The sequence below is a fragment of the Artemia sp. Qi Xiang Cuo genome, chromosome 10 (assembly GCF_049724085.1).
Source record: "Artemia sp. Qi Xiang Cuo chromosome 10, ASM4972408v1, whole genome shotgun sequence".
Lineage (NCBI taxonomy): Eukaryota > Metazoa > Arthropoda > Branchiopoda > Anostraca > Artemiidae > Artemia > Artemia sp. Qi Xiang Cuo.
Genome location: NC_142803.1, coordinates 75,903,874 through 75,925,993, shown reverse-complemented (window position 1 = coordinate 75,925,993; position 22,120 = coordinate 75,903,874). Strand labels below are relative to the sequence as shown.

General features: G+C 35.3%; 2 protein-coding genes across 2 annotated transcripts in view; both read right to left on the bottom strand.

The window, feature by feature from the left end:
- LOC148948182 (uncharacterized) overlaps positions 1-22,120 on the bottom strand; it is a 445,032-nt gene that overhangs the window by 333,813 nt on the left and 89,099 nt on the right. The window lies entirely within an intron of this gene.
- Positions 20,191-21,141, bottom strand: LOC148948183 (uncharacterized). Its single transcript, XM_089095729.1, has one exon. It carries the CDS (start codon positions 21,062-21,064, stop codon positions 20,438-20,440), a length of 627 nt encoding a protein of 208 aa, XP_088951855.1. The 5' UTR covers positions 21,065-21,141; the 3' UTR covers positions 20,191-20,437.

Sequence of the window (22,120 nt, the reverse complement as noted above, 5' to 3'; positions counted from 1 at the left end):
CTTAGGTTTGTATTCCTTGTGTGGTTTGATTTGCCCAAATAGGAATAACTTTTCTGGGATACTAATTTTTTCCTCCAGTGTGAATAAGAAGGATCTACTAGTTTTTAGGCCATTAGAGTTAGGTTTGCCAATTTGGGTAACATCTTCAACGTGGATTGAGTTGCCAGTCCTATCTGGGATCCCTTCTTTTAACTCCTGAATGGATATCTCTGGGGGAATATTATACACTACTGTTTTTGTTGGTGAGTGTTTTGGGTTCTATTTAGGTGCATTAATTAGGGTTCTCAGGAGGGATTTGTTAGTAATTATTGCTTGAACTGATTTCTGACCTTGGACGGAAAAGATCAGAGTTTCATCATATTGAATATTAAGAGTGGAGATTTATTGTAGCAGTTTGAAAACTGTAACTCTTAGTAAGGTAGCCTTTTTTATTTCAAAGGGAATCATCGTAGTGATTTCAGGGTAAATTACTAAGTTTTTGGAGGGTTGAACTAGGGCAGGGAGAGGGGGAATTCTTTTGATTGGGGAGATTTTTTTCCTTTTTTAGAGCTTCTAGAAAGGACCTCTTGTAACCCATTATCATCATTTACGGTGAAATTAGTCCCTACACTTATCATTGTCCAATTCTCAGAATTGGAGCTATCATTTGAACTTTGAGATAGTGTGCTTGACCAGCCAAGATGGGTATCACTTTCACTGGCATTTGAGGTGGGATCTGGGGGGACTTTTTTTTGGAGAACTTCTAATCATTGCCTATTGGAAAAAGCTTTAAACAAAAACTAAACTAAAACAAGAATTGATAATAAAATGATTATAGACTCGTCTGCGGCATAATGTGGGAAAGATAAAAACCACAACATATTCCTGAGGATGAATTGAGAAGGACTGGTTTAGCAAAATTGTTGATTAAAAGCGATAAAATTTCACAAGAAAATTTATTTGATATTTCTTATAAACTCGCTGCTGTTGCTGTGAAAAAAAAGTGAAAAAAAAAGTTATTTTACCTAGCGAATTTATAGTCCATTTCTTCTTTAAATAGCGATTTGAAAAGTATTATAACTTAAGCTTGTAAATCACAGATGGTGCAGGCATACGCAATACGCAAAGGCATACGCCATTTTGTTCAGCGTAGTTGATTTCCAAATAGAAAATATATTTTTGAGGAGGATACTCCCCCAAAACCCTCAGGGCAAGGAATTTAAGTTATGCCCTGGGGGCATATAAGGTTTTTATAGAAGGCGTTTTCGTAGAAACTTCAAAACAGGCTCATTCGATTAGAAATTAAAGAGCTAGTGCCCTTTTTAATAGTCGAAAGTGATTGGAGGGTAACTCGCCCCCCCCCCACGCCCATCATTTCCCAAAACACATCTAATCAAAATTTTGATACAACTATTTTGTTCAGCGTAGTTGATTTCCAGACAGAAAACATATTTTTGAGAAGGACACTCCCCCACAACCCTCAGGGCAAGGGTTTTACGTTATGCCTTGGGGGCATATAAGGTTTTCATAGAAGGCGTTGTCGTAGAAACTTCAAAAAAGGCTCATTCGATTGGAAATTCAAATAGCTAGTGCCCTTTTTAATAGTCGAAAATGATTGGAGTGTAACTAGCCCCCCCCCCACGCCCATCATTACCCCAAACACATCCAATCAAAATTTTGAGATAGCCATTTTGTTCAGCGTAGTTGATTTCCAGATAGAAAATGTGTTTTCCCCAAAATCTTCAGGGCAAGGGTTTTAAGATATGCCCTGGGGGCATATAAGGTTTTTATAGAAGGCGTTGTCGTAGAAACTTCAAAAAAGGCTCATTATATTGGAAATTCAAAGGGATAGTGCCCTTTTTAATAGTCAAAAGTGATTGGAGGGCAACTAGACCCCCCCCCCCAGCCCATCATTCCCCCAAACACATTCAATCAAAATTTTAAGATAGCCATTTTATTCAGCGTAGTTGATTTTCAGATAGAAAACATATTTTTGAGGAGGACGATCCCCCAAAACCCACAGGGCAAGGGTTTTAAGTTATGCCCTGGGGGCATATAAGGTTTTTATAGAAGGCATTGTCATAGAAACTTCAAAAAAGGCTCATTCAATTGGAAATTCAAAGGGATAGTGCCCTTTTTAATAGTCAAAAGTGATTGGAGGGCAATTAGGCCCCCCCTACGACCATCATTCCCCCAAACACATCCAATCAAAATTTTGAGATAGCCATTTTTGTTCAGCGTAGTTGATTTCCAGATTGAAAATATATTTTTGAGGAGGACACCCGCAACCCTCAGGGCAAGGGTTTTAAGTTATGCCCTGGGGGCATAAAAGGTTTTTATAGAAGGTGTTGTCGTAGAAACTTCAAAACAGGCTCATTCGATTGGAAATTAAAGGGCTAGTGCCCTTTTTAATAGTCGAAAGTGAGTGGAGGGCAACTAGCTCCCCCCCCCACGCCCATTATTACCCCACACACATCCAATCTTACTTTTGAGATAGCCATTTTGTTCAGTGTGGTTGATTTCCCGAGAGAAAATATATTTTTGAGGAGGACACTCCCCACAACCCTCAGGGCAAGAGTTTTAAGTTTTGCCCTGGAACATATAAGGTTTTTTTAGAAGGCGTTGTCGTAAAAACTTCAAAACAGGAACATTCAATAGGAAATACAAAGGGCTTGTGCCCTATTTACTAGTCGAAAGTGATTGGAGAGCAAATAGCCCCCCCCCTCCCACGCCCATTAGTAACCCAAAAAAATCCAAACAAAATTTTGAGATAGCCATATTGTTCAGTGCGGTTGATTTCCAGATAGAAAATATATTTTTGAGGAGGACACTCCCTCAAAACCCTCAGGGCAAGGGTTTTAAGTTATGCACTGAGGGCATATAAGGTATTTAAAGAAGGCTTTTTCGTAGAAACTTCAAAAAAGGCTCATTCAATTGGAAATTCAAATGTATAGTACCCATTTTAATAGTCAAAAGTGATTGGAGGGCGACACGCCCCCCCCCCCAGCCCATCAATCCCCCCAACCCATCCCATCACAATTTTGAGAGAGCAATTTTGTTCAGCGTAGTTGATTTTCACATAGAAAACATTTTTTTGAGGAGGACAATCCCCCACAACCCTCAGGGCAAGGGTTTTAAGTTATGCCCTGGGGGCAAATAAGGTTTTAATAGAAGGCATTGTCATAGAAACTTCAAAAAAGGCTCATTCGATTGGAAATTCAAAGGGATAGTGCCCTTTTTAATAGTCAAAAGTGATTGGAGGGCAACTAGCCCCCCCCCCCTACGCCCATCATTCCCCCAAACACATCCAATCAAAATTTTGAGATAGCCATTTTTGTTCAGCGTAGTTGATTTCCAGATTGAAAATACATTTTTGAGGAGGACACTCCCCCGCAACCCTCGGGGCAAGGGTTTTAAGTTATGCCCTGGGGGCATATAAGGTTTTTATAAAAGGCGTTGTCGTAGAAACTTCAAAACAGGATCATTCGATTGGAAATTAAAGGTATAGTGCCCTTTTTAATAGTCAAAAGTGATTGGAGGGCAACTAGCCCCCCCCACGCCCATTCGTTCCCTAAGCACCTCCAAACAAACTTTTGATTGAGCCATTTTGTTCAGGGTCGGTGATTTCCAGATAGAAAATATGTTTTTGAGGAGGACAATCCCTTCACAACCCTCAGGGCAAAGGTTTTAAGTTATGCCCTGGGGGCAAATAAGGTTTTTATAGAAGGCGGTGTCGTAGAAATTTTAAAAAAGGCTCATTTGATTGGAAGTTCTGAGGGGTAGTGCCCTTTGTAATAGTCAAAAGTGATTTGAGGGCAACTAACCCCCCTCTCACGGCCACCTTTTCCCCAAACACATCCAATCAAAATTTTAAGACAGCCATTTTATTAAACGTAGTTTTAGGTTCTGGAAATTAGGTCTTTGAGGATTACAACTCCCCCAAAGCCCTCAGGGCAAGGGTTGTAATTTAAGGATTCTCCGAATCCTTCATATTATTTCTTATGGAAGGGATGCTCGTATAAACTTTAGAGAGGGCCCACTAACTAAATCGTCTAAAGGAACCTGAAGTGCTATCTCTGACATTTCTGTTGATTCTTTATTCCCTTTACTTTCAGATGTAGAATTTTGTATATTATCGAATGGGTTTAGTCGTCCCTTCTCTGGATAATTCACAAATTCCTCCCCCCTCAAAGAACATTTTCTTTTTCCTGCTGATAATTCCCCCACGTTAAATTCCACCCAGCAGAAATTTATTTATGAATTTACATTAATATCAGCACTGAATTTATTTATTAATTTACATTAATATCTATTGTATGTTTGTTTGCATTGAGTGTTTATTTAATGATTGTTTAATTGTTTATATGCCCCCAGGGCATAAGTTACAACACCTACCCCCAGGCCCTGGTGAGCTGTGTCGAAACCTGAGTTTTTTGTTATCAGAACTTTGAAGTATTTTAACAAAATGTATATCTCAAAATTTTTATCTGATGAATTTAGGGCATGGAGGAGGGGGGGCTAGTTGCCCTCCAATCTCTTTTGACTCTTAAAAAGTGAACAAGAACTTTCAATTCAAATGAGCCCTCTCTAAAGTTTATACGAGCATCCCTTCCATAAGAAATAATGGGAAGGATTCGGAGAATCCTTAATTTACAACCCTTGCCCTGAGGGCTGTGGGGGAGTTGTCATCCTCAAAGACCAAATTTCCAGAACTTAAAACTACGTTTAATAAAATGGCTGTCTCAAAATTTTGATTGGATGTGTTTGGTGAAAAGGTGAGCGTGAGAAGGGATTAGTTGCCCTCTAATCACTTTTGACTATTGAAAAGGGCACTAGCCCTTTGAATGTCCAATCGAATGAGCCTTATATATATATATATATATATATATATATATATATATATATATATATATATATATATATATATATATATATATATATATATATATATATATATATATATATATATATATATATATATATATATATATATATATATATATATATATATATATATATATATATATATATATATATATATATATATATATATATATATATATATATATATATATATATATATATATATATATATATATATATATATATATATATATATATATATATATATATATATATATATATATATATATATGTATATATATATATATATATATGTGTATGTATATATATATATATATATATATATATATATATATATATATATATATATATATATATAATGGGGAGATTGGGGAGGAGGAAGGGGCAGCACCCCTTCTATACAGAATAATTTCTGCTAGTTTTGGGGTATATTGTTACTCTTTAATTTCATAATAACAGCATTAACCAGAAATATTCCTAAAAATCAAGAGGGATTAAATATCATCTTCTACCTCCACCCTTCCCCTTTCTTACAGCTACATATATATTTACCTGGAGATTCATTGAGAGTTAGGATGTTTTGGCATTAAATGTACCATTTGAACATTTTCCCCCCTCCCCCAAATAAGTGGAAAATGACAGGTAGGGGTGGTTGTCCTCTATTCACTTTAGAATCTTAAAAAGGGCACCAGAACCTTTGATCTCCAATTTAATGAGCCTCAGTAAAAAGTTTATAAGATCAAGCTTCCCATAAAAAATTTTATATCTTAACAATGGACACTTTGCATAGCTTACAGCCCTTGCCCGAGGGGCTAGAAGGGGGGGGGTTCTCTCTAACCTGGAGGCATAGATATATGACACTTGGACTATTTTGAACAAAACAGCAGCCACAATATTTTGATCAGATGGGTTTGGGGGGAAAATAATGTGGGCATTAGCTTGTTGCCTTCCAATCACTTTTGACTCTTAAAAGAAGGCACTTGAACTTTTGATTTGCAAGGAAATGAACACTACTCTAAATGTGTACAACCATCCCTTCCATGTGAAGTGCCTCTTTGGAATAAAGAAAAATAATACATTGAGCCCTTATGGCTCTTTTTATTAGGCAATGCTATAGCATGCTTCTGACTTAAACGGGTGAGTAGGGCTGGATCTAGGAGGTCAGAGGGGAGAAGTGCCCTGGGTGGCATGTCCTAGGAGCAACAAAACAAGCTAAAACTGTAATATTATTGGCCAAAATTGTAATATTTTTAGCAGTGGTGGTGTAGCAGGAGACAGTGAAGTCTACATTTGCCCCCCCCCCTCTGAAAAAAGCTTAGTCTAGCTCTGTATGTAAGTAGAACTTTCAATTTCCCTTCTAATGAATATCTGAACCTTTCTAGGGAAAATAAGGGGGGAGGTGCATTATCCCATAATAAATTTCCTGTTGGGGGATTGATATTTTCTCCAGGGTGGGGAGAGTATTCCCCAGGAGTTTTTGAAGGAAAATTTTTCAGGGGAGAGAAAACACCTAGAGCCAAAGTTGTCTCTTTTCTTCAAATTAATTTAATGGGAAACATACAAAGTTAACAGCAGGAAGCAACAGGAAAACTTGAGGAGAATATAAAATTTGGGATAGCCAATATGTTTGACCATTAGAGGGGAGGGAAGGGATAGTAGATTAGAGTGCTTTTAGGAGCAAAATAAGTATTTTAGAATGATTTTTTGTTAGTATTCATAATTTAATGGTATTTCTTTTTGAGACTAAACCAAAACCTTCAACTCTTTCTTCAAATTAAAATAATTGCAAAGAAGCAGTAAAGCAGCAAATCCCAAGGGGAGCAAATTGCAAGCATAAATATAATTCAAGGTATACTTTTTGACATTTTTTTATGGCCTTTTTGAGGTTGAAGTAGTGGCAACACAATAAAGAAACAGAAAAATTTTTTAAGGCAGTTTACATAATGTATTGTGTTTTACTAAGTTTATTTTTCCATTATTATATATTTTTCAATATTACATTTTGGTAAATTATATACTCAGCTTTGCAGATACAAATTTAAACTAAGAAAATTACAAACTTAATGGTATGACAGTATTGATGAACATTTGGAAATATTTGTTGCTAATACATAACTAACTCTTTTCAGAATACAATATGGTTTACAGTTCAGTGTCATTAGAAGAAAACCCTTTTAGATTCTGATAACAACTTTAAAAAATACAAAAATACTTACTTGTATCATTTCTAAAAGAGCTTTTCAGAATAAAATATGGTACTAGTATACAGTTCAGTGTCATAAGAAGAAAACACTATTAGATTATGATAACAACTTACACAAATACAAATACTTATAAAAAATACACAAATACTTAGCCTACTTGTATCATTCCTAAAAGAGCATTGCTTTACTTTATTCTAACACCCTCCTTGGTATACAAATTAAAAACCAATTTATGTAATGCTTCAACTTTAAAATAAACCCTAAAATATTTACAAATATTGTTACTAAGTGCTTCATATTGCTTAACCCCTTTACCCTTGCTAATGTTCAAATATACAGCCAAGCTCAATTATATATTTCTTATTTATCTTGCAGTACAGAACTTTTTGTGTCAGCCAAATACTCACAAACTGAACCAAGATTGACAAATTCAACAAACTGAAAATACATGGGCAGGGCCATCCCAAGACAGGAGGAAAGAAAGAGAGGGCACACTACCCAACTAACTTTTTTGGCATTCAGTAAAGTTTTCATCAAAGGCAAAAATTTTGCAAAATTGTCAGAAATTATGCAAAATTTCTAATTTCTGCAGCAAATTTGACAGAAATAAGGTACCATAGCAATTACCCCTTTCCAACAGTGGTTCCTCAGTGAAACCACCCTTTTCATATTTTTTTCCCATGAACCATAGGTGGTTAATATAAGAAACCGTTGGTCTAGCATATGCCTAGCAACGCTATCTGACAGATAAAATTTTATGGACAGCCAAATTGACAACTAGTGAGGCATAACTCAGTATTTTGATGGGACCAGGTGCTGTTTTTTAAGAAAAAGTAAGAAGGTTCAAACTACTTGGTAATTGTTATATCTATAATATTGTTTTCCTTCCAATTTGTTCCTTGTGAAGTAGATTAAACATTATTAGCATCATAAGAAGATATTGGACATGAGAGGCAGGCCATCCCTGATGACCACCTTGCAACATATGCTACAAAGTTGTTTCTTGTTTTTTTGTTGTTTTTTTTTGGGAATGGTTTGAGCTTGAGACCACTTTGCCAGCTCAACTTAAAAAAATGAAACTTGAGCAATTTAATTTGACAACTCATAAAGGAGGAGAATTGACACAGATCATTAGGAAGGACAAAGATGGATCTGTTACCCAAGTTAGATGCCCAAACTTGGTTGTCCAAGTACAAAAAGTTTATGGGCTACACGAAAAAAGCTTATATGTTCAAGTCTCTCTATGTGAATGACACAAAAAGCAGTAAGTGGTGGTACTGCCTACTATGGTACTTCATCAACATTACAATGGTCAATGCCTTTGTCTTGTTCAAGTTCTCCACTATACCAGATGCTAACAAGATGACATTGAAGGACTTTAGATGTTGTATTGTCACTGGTTCTGTTTAAGTTATTTGTGCATGGGTGAGAGAGGTTATCCATCCAGAAAATTGTCCCCAAATTCAAGCCTTATGTTCCTCAAGAAAAGAGATTGGATCAATCAAAACACTTACCTGTTCAGGGTACTTCAAGAAGACATGCTCAATATTGTACAAAGATTGCACAAAATGGCAATGTTCAGTTTGCAAAGTTCCATTGTCCATGAACTACACAAAGAACTGCTTTAGTTGTTTTCACCAGAAGTGAGGTTTTTTCTGCACATGTGTCAAAGTGGTCTCTACCAGAGACCACCTTATATTTCATTTCATAGTTGGAATATTTTTTTTTAGTTCAATATTGGTCAGTCCAGGGACATGGGAAACGCAAAAAAAGGGAAATTTTCTGACAATTTAATAATTTCTGCTGGAATGGGTTAAGTAAAATATATGAAGTTTGGCCCCCCCCCTTTTCCCTAATGAAAAGAGGCTTAGGATGCCACTGTATAGGGAAATAAATAGGTTGAGCTATATATTTTGGTATTAAGATTCTGTATAGATTAATAACTGTTTTGGGTACTTTTCTGGTTTTTAATGTTCTTTTCAGATTTTTAGGGTGATTTCTTCTCTTGAGCCCTGCTTGTGCTCTGAAATTCTTTATAATTTACTGGATGAAATTTCTAATTTACAGCAGCTAGGGCCTATTGGGTAACCATATTTTTTGTAATTTTTTTATTGTTCATATTATTGACTTAAGAATAAAGTGAACATACCACTTGATGCCTTTTTTATGTTCTTTATGAAAATAATAATTGCTTCTATTGAAATCTATGAGCACCTTCTCTTCCTTGAAACCTATGAGCCAGAAGAGCACCTTCAATATTTTTTAATTGAAGCTAAAAAGCTTTACCTCTTGGGTCAGAGCCCTCAACTTCTAGAGCAGAGTAGGCTGAAGCCAACCAAGGAGCATACTCTGATGAGGATTCATATGAAGGGGATATCTGACTGGTTTAAATTTCCAAGATTGTTTAACTGCAATAATAAAGATATTCAAATTTGCAATAGAAGCATTAATTAAATTTGTAAATAGCATAAAACAAGGCATTGAGTGGTATGTTCACTTTATTTGTAAGTAAATAATATGAACAACAAAAAATTTACATTATTTCCTTTGTTTCTTCAATTTTAACAGTTCTTGAATATGTTTGGGTCAATTATTAGGCTATATCACTACAATTGAATAGCTTAGGCCTAAGAAGAATCACTAGGGGGGTGTGAACTGGGGATTAATTGTCCAAAACACAAAAGTTTTCTTTATTTTGTTCTATCATGTCACCTTCTGAAATGAAGCTACTCTAGACCTTTACCTATTTGATAGGCCTAAGGTTTATATTAACACACTAATCAGATAGATAAAAAAACATACCAACTGTAGTGACTTCAACTGTAGTGAATCGAGGCGTGCGTCCTGAACATCAGATCATTTGCCCCTCTTCCTTCTGGGTTGGGTTGTCAATGTATCCCAATCTTTGAATATTTCTGTTGTTTGGGGTTTGACGCGTTCGACCAATCGGTCATATGCGTTGAATATTTCTTCTTTTCTCAGGATAAATTCATATCCTTCTTCTTGGGATAATTCGCTTGCGGCTGAACAGGATGTTGCCTTTTTATGTAGATTCCTAGTCAAAAAAATCACGTTACTATTATAGTAAACGGCCGAATTGTAAACACCGGTTATAAATATTCGAAATATGGATGAATATGTAAACATGTAGATTAGCTAATTAGGTAAAAATGTGGTATAATCATAGTAGGGTTTACCCAATTCAATAAGTCAGCATAAATTGATTGCTATATATAGTGTTGTAGGTTTATAATGACATGTATGTTATTAATATAAATATATGGTAGACACATTATTATACATTATTAATATCAGTGAACAACTTTGTACATTTTCAATCTGTTCCATAAAATGGGTCACCATGTTTTCTCTTGATGCTATAGCTGTTGTCTTCTCTTAGTTCATAATCAGTAGAATATTCATTATTCCATTTTGAGTCATACACAATATTTACAGGTGTGTCATCGACAGGCTCAATATGCTTTTCGTCTTTGGTATTACTTGGTTGATTGACTGTTTGATCAATGGTAGCAAAGTTTGCTGGTACTTTGTTTTTAATCGATTAATCTTTATATTCCTTAGTGATATTTTCTGCCAATGTCATTTTTATTTTTCTGGCAATTTCACTGTCTATTATCACATTATTTTTACACAGGTAACAGTTCCGGCACGTAGACAAGATACGGTTTATGATATTAGTAGAAGAGAAGGCCTTCCTTTTCGTCTTTGCTTTCATTATAATACTAATACCCGAAAGCTGACGATGTGGTTTAACACCGGGTAACATGTTACCTCAAGCACTAGCAAGAAGATGCCCCTCTTCATCAACTATTATTTTTATGTTGGCCTTCTCTTTGAGTGCAATCATCTCCGGAGATCTCAATGTCACATATCCACCATCATAAGAGTTGAATTCTTTTGGTACTCCAAACAAATTTAATTCCTTACTGTCATGACAAGGCAAGCATACGTTTCCGATAGTGTTACCACTTGTACCTATTTCATAGTTTAAACACTTCTCCTTGCCAGCTTTCAATGCTTCAATAACACTATCATGTGAACACACTTTCTCAAAATGTTTCATCTTCACTTTTTTATAGATATTAGTTATTTGTCTATCGTTCCAATGTGTAAAAATTACTGATATAATATATGCAATAAACTAGGCAGTGTTGATAACCGGCCATAGAGTACCAGTGGGAAAGCTGCTTCGCGTCTCTGAGCAAGATTAGAATACGATTGTTAGAGCCATAAGCATATTTCGTGTCATTTTAAGATACGTAAAAAAAAGTTGTTTTTTGCCTAAATTAATAAAATAAAAGATTATTTGTCAAGTGCTCCCCATAAGCGAGACGAAAATAGCGACGAGGACTAAACTGCCTTTCCATAACCAACAACAAAAACACGAAGAACAACAGGGAAATCTTTTTGCAAGACAGTGGAAATAATGTTGTTTTATTGGTTGCATGTTGCTGTGAGTCTTTTTTCTTTTATATATTTTTGTCTTGCTGAGGACGGCCCTTGGACATAGGGCTTAAATATTCATTCAAATTACCTCCACTATCTTGCAAAAAGATTTTCCTGTTGTTCTTCGTGCTTTTGTTGTTTGTGGTAGATTATTTGATTTTATTTTGCTCATTTTTGGTTTAATGGAGTTCTTTACTTTTCTTTGAAAAACTTATTTTGTGGAAAAAGTTTTTTAATTAATTTCTGTTCGTTTTATATTGCTAGTCTTTTCAGGGAAAAAGAAAATAATAGTGTAAATCTTTTCTTCTTTTTAAGACTATAGTTTGGCCTGCTATTTGTATGCTGGAGAATATTTTTCAGCAATTTTTAACAACATAAACCCTTTAGTAGTATCTTATATAAAGGTCCGAAACCAGATGATATAAAGCGACCAATCCCTTTATATTATGGACCTATAATGTGACCAAGCATGTTATATTTGATACTAGGGACAAGATTGTGTAATGCAACCAGACGGGTTTCAGTGCCAAAACTTTTGATCGTCACATTACGTATTCAAAGGGTTTATTGAGCCTTTTGTAAAAAATACTGGTTTCAGTCATAGGGTAAGAAAAACACGTTTTTCGTATATATAATTTTTTTTACTAAAGACAAATCCAAGCCGCTTATGTTTCTGACTCAAAAATTTTCAAACACTAATAACCTCTAATCTGAAGGTACCTTGCATATTGTCTAGAATTTATTGGCATATGGTGTTAAATCATTTACCAAAATCAAATTACTCTATTTGCGAAAAAGGATATAGCATTTGCGAATTGGACTGTATGAACGATCTTAATTGTTGATTGAATAATAGGGATGAGAATGATCCTAATTAGTGATCGGATCGTATGAAGGAGAAAAAAAGGGTTAAACAGATTAGCAGTTAAGGTAAACCCGAAAGGTTATTAACTCATAGCTTATTTATTATAAATTTGGAATAGCATTAATCTATGGGAATGGTTAACGATGATAAAATGGCCCTGTGAGTTGACATAGCTTTACTTCACCGATGTGTTCTGTATAATAGACAAATACCGTTTGAACAGTGTTGTCAATATTCAGTCACACAAACCGAGAAGGACAAGCATTGGAATAAGCAAACACCCACCCAGACACACAGGCAAAAAGAGTGAGAGAGACAAAAAATCATACAAATACGTAGATTCAGTCACACAAAAAGAGGAAGACATGAATTGGAGTGTCACGCAAACCTTCTCGGTTTGTGTGACTGAATTTACGTATATATATGTGTTTTTATCTCTCTCACTCTTTTTGCCTGTGTGTCTTGGCGGGTGTTTGCTTATTCCAATGCATGTCTTTCTAGGTTTGTGTGTCTGAATCTACGTATTTGTATGTGTTTTTGTCTCTCTCACTCTTTTCGCTTGTGTGTCTGGGCGGGTGTGTGCTTTTATTCCAATGCATGTATTTCTCGGTTTGTGTGTCTGAATCTACGTATTTGTATGTGTTTTTGTATCTCTGACTCTTTTTGTCTGTGTGTCTGTGCGGGTGTTTGCTTATTCCAATGCATGTTTTTCTCTGTTTGTGTGTCTGAATCTACGTATTTGTATGTGTTTTGTCTATATAACTCTTTTGCCTGTGTGTCTGGGCGGGTATTTGCTTATTCAAATGCATGTCTTTCTTGGTTTGTGTGTCTGACTCTACGTATGTGGTTGTGTTGGTTTCTCTCACTCTCTTTTTGTGTGTGTGTCTGGGCCGTTATTTGCTTATTTCAACTCATGTGTTTCACGGTTTGTGTCTGAATCAATGTATGTGTATGCGTTTTTGTCTCTATCACTCTTTTTGTATTTGTGTATGGGCGGGTGTTTACTTGTTCCAACACATGTATTTTTCGGTATGTGTGTCTGAATCTACGTATTTGAATTTGTTTTTTTCTTTCTCATTCTTTTTGCATGTGTTTCTGTGCACTTGTTTGCTTATCCCAATGCACATATTTCTCTGTGTCAGTGTCTGAATCTACGTGTTTGTATGTGTTTTTGTCTCTCTCACTCTTTTTGTTTGTGTGTCTGGGTGGGTGTTTGTTTATTCCAATGCATGTCTTTCTCGGTTTTTGTGTCTAAATCTACGTATTTATATCTGTTTTAATCTCTCTCACTCTTTTTGCCTGTGTGTCTGGGCAGGTGTTTGCTTATTCCAATGCATGTCTTTTTAGGTTTGTGTGTCTGAATCTACGTATTTGTATTTGTTTTTGTCTCTCTCACTGTTTTTTGCCTGTGTGTCTGGGCGGGTTTTGGCTTATTTCAATGCATGTCTTTCTCGGTTTGTGTGTCTGAATCTACTTATTTGTATGTCTTTTTGTCTCTCTCACTATTTTTGCCTGTGTGTCTGGGCGGGTGTTTGCTTAATCCAATGCATGTCTGTATTGGTTTTTGTGTTTGAATCTACGTATTTGAATGTGTTTTTGTCTCTCTCACTCTTTTTGCTTGTGTGTCTAGGCTGGTGTTTTCTTATTTCAATACATGTCTTTTTTGTTTTGTGTGACTGAATCTAAGTCTTTGTATGTGTTTTCTTCTCTCTCACTCTTTTCGTCTGTGTGTCTGGGCGGGTGTTTGCTTATTTCAATGAATGTCTTTCTCGGTTTGTGTGTCTGAATCTACGTATTTGTATGTGTTTTTGTCTCTCTCACTCTTTTTGCTTGTGTGTCTGGGTGGGTGTTTGCGAATTCCAATGCATGTCTTTCTCAGTTTCTGTGTCTAAATCTAAGTATTTGTATGTGTTTTTATCTCTCTAACTCTTTTTGCTTGTGTGTCTGGGTGGGTGTTTGTTTATTCCAACGCATGTCTTTCTCGGTTTGTGCGTCTGAATCTACGTGTTTGTATGTGTTTTGTCTCTCTCACTGTTTCTTTGCCTGTGTGTCTGGGCGGATGTTTGCTTATTCCAATGCATGTCTTTCTCGGTTTGTTTGTCTGCATCTATGTATTTTTATGTGTCTTTTTCTCTCTCACTCTTTTTGCCTATGTGTCTGGGCGGGTGTTTGCATATTCCAATGCATGTCTTTCTCAGCTTGTGTGTTTGAATCTACGTATTTTTATGTGTTTTTGTTTCTCTCACTCTTTTTGCTTGTGTGTCTGGGCATGTGTTTGCTTATTCCAATGCATGTCTTTTTCGTGTCTGAATCTACGTATTTGTATGTGTCTTTGTCTCTCTCACTCTTTTTGCCTGTGTGTCTGGGCGGATGTTTGCTTATTCCAATGCATGTCTTTCTCTGTTTGTATGTCTGAATCTATTGTCTCACTCTCTTTGCCTGTGTGTGTGTTTTTGCGTGGATGTTTGCGTGTCCCAGTGCCTGTCTTTGTCGGTTTTTGTCGCTGAATCTATTCTTTCACTCTCTTTGCCTATGTGTGTGTGTTTGTGTGTGCCTATCTATGTGTGTGTGTGGGGCGGATGTTTGCTTCTCCCAGTGCTTGTCTTTGTCGGTTTGTATGTTTGAATCTATGTTTTTGTGTGTACTTTTGTTTCTAATAAAAGCTCTATGAATCTACTCGCATACCCTAGAAATAATGGAAATATAACAAAGTAATAGATTACATATTTTTAATGATATAATGACATGTATGTTATTAATATAAATATATGGTAGACACATTATTATACATTATTAATATCAATGAACAACTTGAATCAATGGACATTTTGAATCTGTTCCATAAAATGGTTCACCATGTTCTCTCTTGATACTATAGCTGTAATGCTTTTCGTCTTTGGTATTATATGGTTCATTGACTGTTTGATCAATGGTAGTAAAGTTTGCTGGTACTTTGTTTTTCATTGATACGTCTTTGTATCCCTGATGGATATTTTCAGGCAATGCCCTTTTTATTTTTCTGGAAATTTTACTGTTTTTTATTACATTATTTCTACAAGCGCAACAATTTTGGCAGATTGACAATATATGGTTTATGATATTAGTAGAAGAGTAGGCCTTTCTTTTCGTATAGTGTTAGGCATAGGTTTCCGATAGTGTTACCACTTGTACTTATTTCATAGTTTAAATACTTCTCCTTGTCAGCATTCAATGCTACAATAACACTATCATGTGAACACACTTTCTTAAAATGTTTCATCTTCACTTTCTATAGATATTAGTTGTGTTTATCGTTCCACTGTGTAAAAAATACTGATTTAATGAATGCAATAAACTAGGTAGTGTTAATAACCGGTCATAGAGTACCAGTGGGAAAGCTACATAGTGTCTCTGAGAAAGCATAGAGTACAATTGTTAGAGCCATAAGCATATTTCATGTCATTTTAAGATACGTAAAAAAAATTCCAAAAAAACAATTTAGTCCAATAAAAAAAGTGCTACTACAAAAAATATTTTTCTAATAGTAAAAGTCACGACTAACATTTCTGTCATTCTCATTTTGAATTTGGAAAATATTAAATCTGATTTTTTATGTTTTAAGTATGTTTCATGTCATTCCATGAGATATAAAAAAAGTTGAAAAATATATCGTTAAAAAAAATAAAAAAAAGTTAAAAAAAACGAAAAAAAACAAATGAAAAAAATGGGGGAGGGTTGGCCAAACCGATGGGGGGAGGGGGCCCTTGGAGCTTGGGGATAAAGAAACTTTGGAGGTTGAGGTCCCTGGTGGTTAGGGTCATGGGTGCTAATGATCCTTGACGGTTCATACTCATATACACCACACTACTTGATTTGCAGGGATTTCTAAGGATTGTTCTGAATTTCATTATTAAAATTCCTTTCTTGACATCTACATCTCTATTAGTATCAACTTTTTAGTATACTATAACGTTAGACCATATTTAATATTGACAACACTGTTCAAACGGTACTTGTGTATTATACAGAGCACATCGGTGAAGTAAAGCTATGTTAACTCACACGGCCATTTTATCATCGTTAACCATTCCCATAGATTGATGTTATTCCAAATTTATAATCAATAAGCTATGAGTTAACAACCTTTCGGGTTTACCTTAACTGCTAATCAGTTTAACCCTTTTTTACCGCCTTCATAGGATCCGATCACTAATTAGGATCATTCACATCCCTATTATTCAATCAACAATTAAGATCGTTCATACAGTCCAATTCACAAATGCTATACCCTTTTTCGAAAATAGTTATTTTTTTTGGTAAATGATTTAACACCATATGCCAATCAATTCTAGATGCAAGGTACCTTCAGCCTAGAGGTTATTAGCGTTTGACAATTTTTGAGTCAGAACATGCGCGGCTTTAGTAAAAAACATTATTTATACGAAAAACATGATTTTGTTATCCTATGACTGAAACCAGTATTTTTGACAGAAGGCTCAATAAACCTTTATAATAGGTAACGTGACGATCAAAATTTTTGTCACTGAAACCTGTCTGGTTGCATTACACAATCTCGTCCCTAGTTCCAAACATAACATGCTTGGTCACTTTATAGGTCCATAATATGAAGAGATTGGTCGCTTTATATCATCTAGTTTTGGACCTTTATATAAGATACTACTCCCTTTTAAAAACTTGCACACAAATAGTAGTGTTTAATTTAGTTTCATACCTCCTCTAGTTGACCTGAAATAGTAAACTTGATACCATTCGCAAAAAAATCTGTTTACTTTCTTTGATAGCTTGTATACACTTGCGCTATTTTGATTTGGTTAAATTTTAAGAGCTGAAGCAGCCCCGAAAGTTTGAATATAATATCCTCAGTCGTTCTTGGATTACTGCTGAGATGCCTTAATGAGAATTAGCATTAATACCGTGAATTTTGATTTAATCTTAACTTGCAACCTTTGCCCTGGGGACTCTGGGGGGTTTGTCATCCTTAAATACATAATTTCCAAAACTTTCAAATACGTTGAACAAAATGGCTATCTCTAAATTTTGATTGAATGTGTTTGGGGAAATGGTGGGCGTGAGAGTCAATTATTCTCCACTCACTTTCGATTATTAAAAAGGGCCATTTCAATTTCGAACCAATTAAGCCCTTTTTGAAATTTCTACAACAACTTTCTATATAAACCTTGTATGGCCCCAGGGCATAACTTACAATCCTTGCATTGAGGGCTCTAAGGGGGTTGTCATCCTAAAAGACTTAATATCCAGAACATTCGAAACCGTTTAACAAAATGGATATCTAACAAATTTGAGGGTATGTGTGTGGGGACATGGGGGACGTGAGAGGGGGTTTATTTGCCCTTCAATCAATTTCTACTATTAAAACGGCATTAGGCCTTTCAATTTTCAACTGAATAAACTCTTTTTGATGTTTTACAACATCGCTTTCTATAAAAACCTTACATGCTCCCAGGGCATAACTTACAACCCTTTCCCTGAGGGTTGTGGGGGTGATGGGTTGTCACCCTTAAAGACCTAATGTGGTAAAGCCTTCTAATTAAGTAAATTTGGAATTTAGTAAAAATATATTAAGACACAAATACAAAGTTTCAAAATACCACTTTTTATTAAGATAAGGAACATATCCTGCCACGTTTCTGCTTAGCAGGAAATTGAGAAATCACCACTTCCTAGCTATTGCGTCGGTTGGGTCCAGGAAAGTGTGGTTGATAAAAATTTATAAATGATACTCGCCCTTTGAGTTTCCCATCGAATGAGCCTTTTTTGAAGTTTCTACGACAACACCTTTTATAAAAACATTATATGCCCCCATGGCATAACTTCCAACCCTTGCCCTGCAAGCTGTGGGGGACTGTACTCCTCAAAAACATAATTTCTATCTGGAAATCAACTACGCTGAACAAAATGGCTACCTCAAAATTTTAATTGGATGTGTTTTGGGGAATGATGGGCATAGGTGGGGGGGCTAGTTGCCCTCCAATCAGTTTCGACTATTAAAAAGGTCACTAGCCACTCCAATTTCAAATCGAATGAGCCCTTTTCGAAATTTCTAAGACAGCTCCTTCGATACGAAGTGCCCAGATTTGGACAAAAATTAATACTTTGTGCCAACATCATTCTTTACTTAATCAGCGCGATCGCGCTGCCTATAAAATAGTTGTGGTTAAAATTCTTTTGTAATTAAAATTATAATTAATAACTTGGGCTATTTCATAGGCAGCGCGATCGCGCTGCTTAAGTAAAGAATGATGTTGGCACAAAGTATTCTAGAGGCTAGAGTTGAACTCTAGCACAAGTAATTAATTATTGTTATTTACGATCTCTTGATCTTCTGGCAATTTATCTTTACTGCAGTGTTTTCTTGCTCTTTTGTTTGGGTTAGCTTTGGTGTTTGGATTGATAGAAGTTCAAAGATTATTCCTGGGTTTGTTGGTATATCCACGTTTCGTTTAATGATTTGCAGCTGCAACACTGCTGTTTTCCATATTTCTGTTCCAAGTAGTATACTGATGGCTTTTCTTGTGTGGTTGTTTTTCATTTGTACAATTTCATTGATGCTGTCAATGAGAAAATATACTGTTTGAAAGGTAGCTAATTTCTGCCACTCCTCTCTCTTCCCTGGTTGGCTGGTATGGTGTAGGGGTTTCTACAGTGGAAGGCTGGTTTATTAACTGAATACCTGACATTAGTTTATTTGCTGGTTGAACTTTTGGAGGCTTAGATTTTGATGGCAAAGGTGCAAGTTGTGGAGGCCACCTAGGTGCTGTCACTGATACAGGTTGCTTTGGTGCTTTGGACTTAGGAATTTTAGCTGCTACAACTGAGTATGGAAGTTCATCTTATCAATAAATCAAAGGATTTCAACTCACTTCTGTTATGCAGGGCAAAGATGTTTTACGGCATATTTATACGGCAAAGCGCGTATAAATATTGATATGGCAATAGGAATGACATAACAGTGTCACGACGCCGTCATGACATCTACTAAAATCTTAATCTTGGTCGACAAAAGCAGCGGTTTTATCCACGCATACCCTGATTTTACGGATGGCGCCCCATTTTTTCATTCGGTTAAATGAAGAATATGAAAATAAGGAACTCAGTCGACAAATACAGCGGTTTTAATGACTGGAAGGATTGGGAGAAAACCTAATTGGTAGTAATTAGTTACTTGCAGTGTGGCAAGGCCTTATGCACTTTTTATAACAGGATAGGTGGGTAGTAGATTATAAGTGGACCACAAATGAACCACAACAGTTACAAATGAACCACAAATTTTTTATTGTCAATTGATCCATGGGTACCGTTTTTTTTAGCCTTGTTTGTTTTCATTCTTGTTGTGGAACTAAATTAAGCAATTGAAAACCAATTATATCTTGCTTTCTTGTAAAAGTTTTTGGTTGCTAAACATCTTAATTATTGTACAATTTAGTTTTGGACAATGTAAACTTCTGTTTGATTGTTACCAGTTTTATATTTGTAAGAAATGCCTATTTAAATTAGGATTTTTGAATGAGCTCCAAAGATTTCACACTGGTGAGAAACTGTTTAAATATGATTGATGCAAGAAATGCTTGTTGTGGCTGGACTATTTGAACATGCTCAAACAGTACATACTACATATAGGTATAGGTAAGAGTACATAGTACATATAGGTAACAACATTTAAATGTGAATTGTGCAATAGGTTATTTTCATTTAAGTCAGTTCTGAATTAGAATATAAGAACCTATTGTAAAAAAATCCTCTAAGTGTATAGACTACAACAAGACCTTTGGAAGAATATTGATTTTTATTAAAAAAAGAAAACTTAATGAAGGATTAAAGCTGTTCCACGTTGGCTAATTCTCACATTTAAATTAGCACTGATATGACACTGAGGATACATATGATATGATACTAAAGAAAAGGTTTGATCACAGACGTCAAACTTAAACGGTTTTTCACCCGTATGCACTCTTTTATGGGTGTTCAAATATGATACTAAAGAAAAGGTTTTATCACAGACGTCACACTTAAACGGTTTCTAAACCATATGCATTCTTTGGTGCCGGTTCAAATGTGATGCTTGAAAAAAGGTTTTGTCACATGCATTACACTTAAATGACTTCTCCCCCGTGTGCACTCTTTGATGGGTGTTCAAACTTGATGCTTGAGAAAAAGTTTTATCACAGACGTCACACTTAAACGGTTTTTCACCCGTATGCATTCTTTGGTGCCGGTTCAAACTTGATGCTTGAGAAAAGGTTTTATCGCACATATCACACCTAAACGGATTTTCACCCGTATGCACTCTCTTATGGGTGTTCAAATTTGATGCTGTAGAAAAGGTTTGGTCACAAACATCACACACAAACGGCTTCTCACCCGTGTGCACTCTTTTATGGGTTTTCAAACTTGATTCTTGAGTAAAAGCTTGGTCACAAACATCACACTTAAATGGTTTCTCACCTGTATGCACTCTTATGTGCCGGTTCAATTTCTGTATTAGAGAGAAGGTCTTATCACATACCTCACATTTATATGTCTTTTTCTTTTTATGAGTTCTTTGATATCTTTTCAATTTTTCATACTTTTTGCTTTGAAGGTGACTTTTCAAACCTGTGTTCTGATACTCTAAGCCTTTTCTTTCAGATTCTGATGCAGACGACATTAAAAAACTGCTTGTGGATGGATTCTTTGAAAAAACTAGTGACGTATTTCCCTGTAGGTGAAGTCCAGACACATGTGGTGAAAAGTGACCTAAAAGTTTAAAAGTCTATAGAGTTAACCAAATCACACATAAAATCAAAACTGTTAAAACTGAAAAAAAATACATATCTTTAAAAACGTTTTGAAAATCTACACATTTAAAAACATAAAAAAACACTAGAATATCCTTCAATTGGACAGATAATTCTATTTCCGATCCCTCTTCTCTCTCTCATGATGATACTTATATTAGCCTTTAAAATTATTTATTGTTATGCAACGAAAGAGCAAAAATGAAACCTTAAAAGATCAAAAAGTATACCTTGGTTTAAACCAAACGATAATTGATGGAGGAAAAATTACCGCAAATATCAAGATTTATTGTGACAAAAAGAGACAGAAAGAGAGAGAGAGAGAGAGAGAGAGAGAGAGAGAGAGAGAGAGAGAGAGAGAGAGAGAGAGAGAGAGAGAGAGAGAGTGAGAGAGAGAGAGAGAGAGAGAGAGAGAGAGAGAGAGAGAGAGAGAGAGAGAGAGATCAGTCGATTTTCTGCTACTTTCAAATTCATCTTGGAATCAAAATATTAGAACGATTTATTTCTTTATCTATTAATTTAAAGAGAAATATACACTATGAATATGAATCATAAAGGTGATATACATATATAGTTTTAAGGTTTATTATCAAGCTTTTCGAAAACAATAAAAGCTGCAAAACTACATTGTGAAAGTTTAAAAATATTCATTAAAGACTGCAAAAGCGGTTTGGCCAACACCTGCATATTGGAAATAGATAAAACAAAAGTTCCATCTTAAGATTAAGTCTCTTTCTCCTGTTTTTATCCAATAAAATAATATCCAATACATATCAATACAAATCCAATACATATCAATACATATCCAATACAAAAAAGAGTTGTAGCAATGAAGAAAATATTGAATGTTATGGTAAATCTAAGGCCTATTGCGTTTCACTTCATAAAAACACTGTATAGGACATAATAAGCCAAAGCAAGGCAAA

Bases quoted from the DNA above. Each gene is read 5' to 3' on its own strand.
- LOC148948183 (XM_089095729.1), bottom strand. From the start codon at position 21,064: ATGTCGTCTGCATCAGAATCTGAAAGAAAAGGCTTAGAGTATCAGAAC.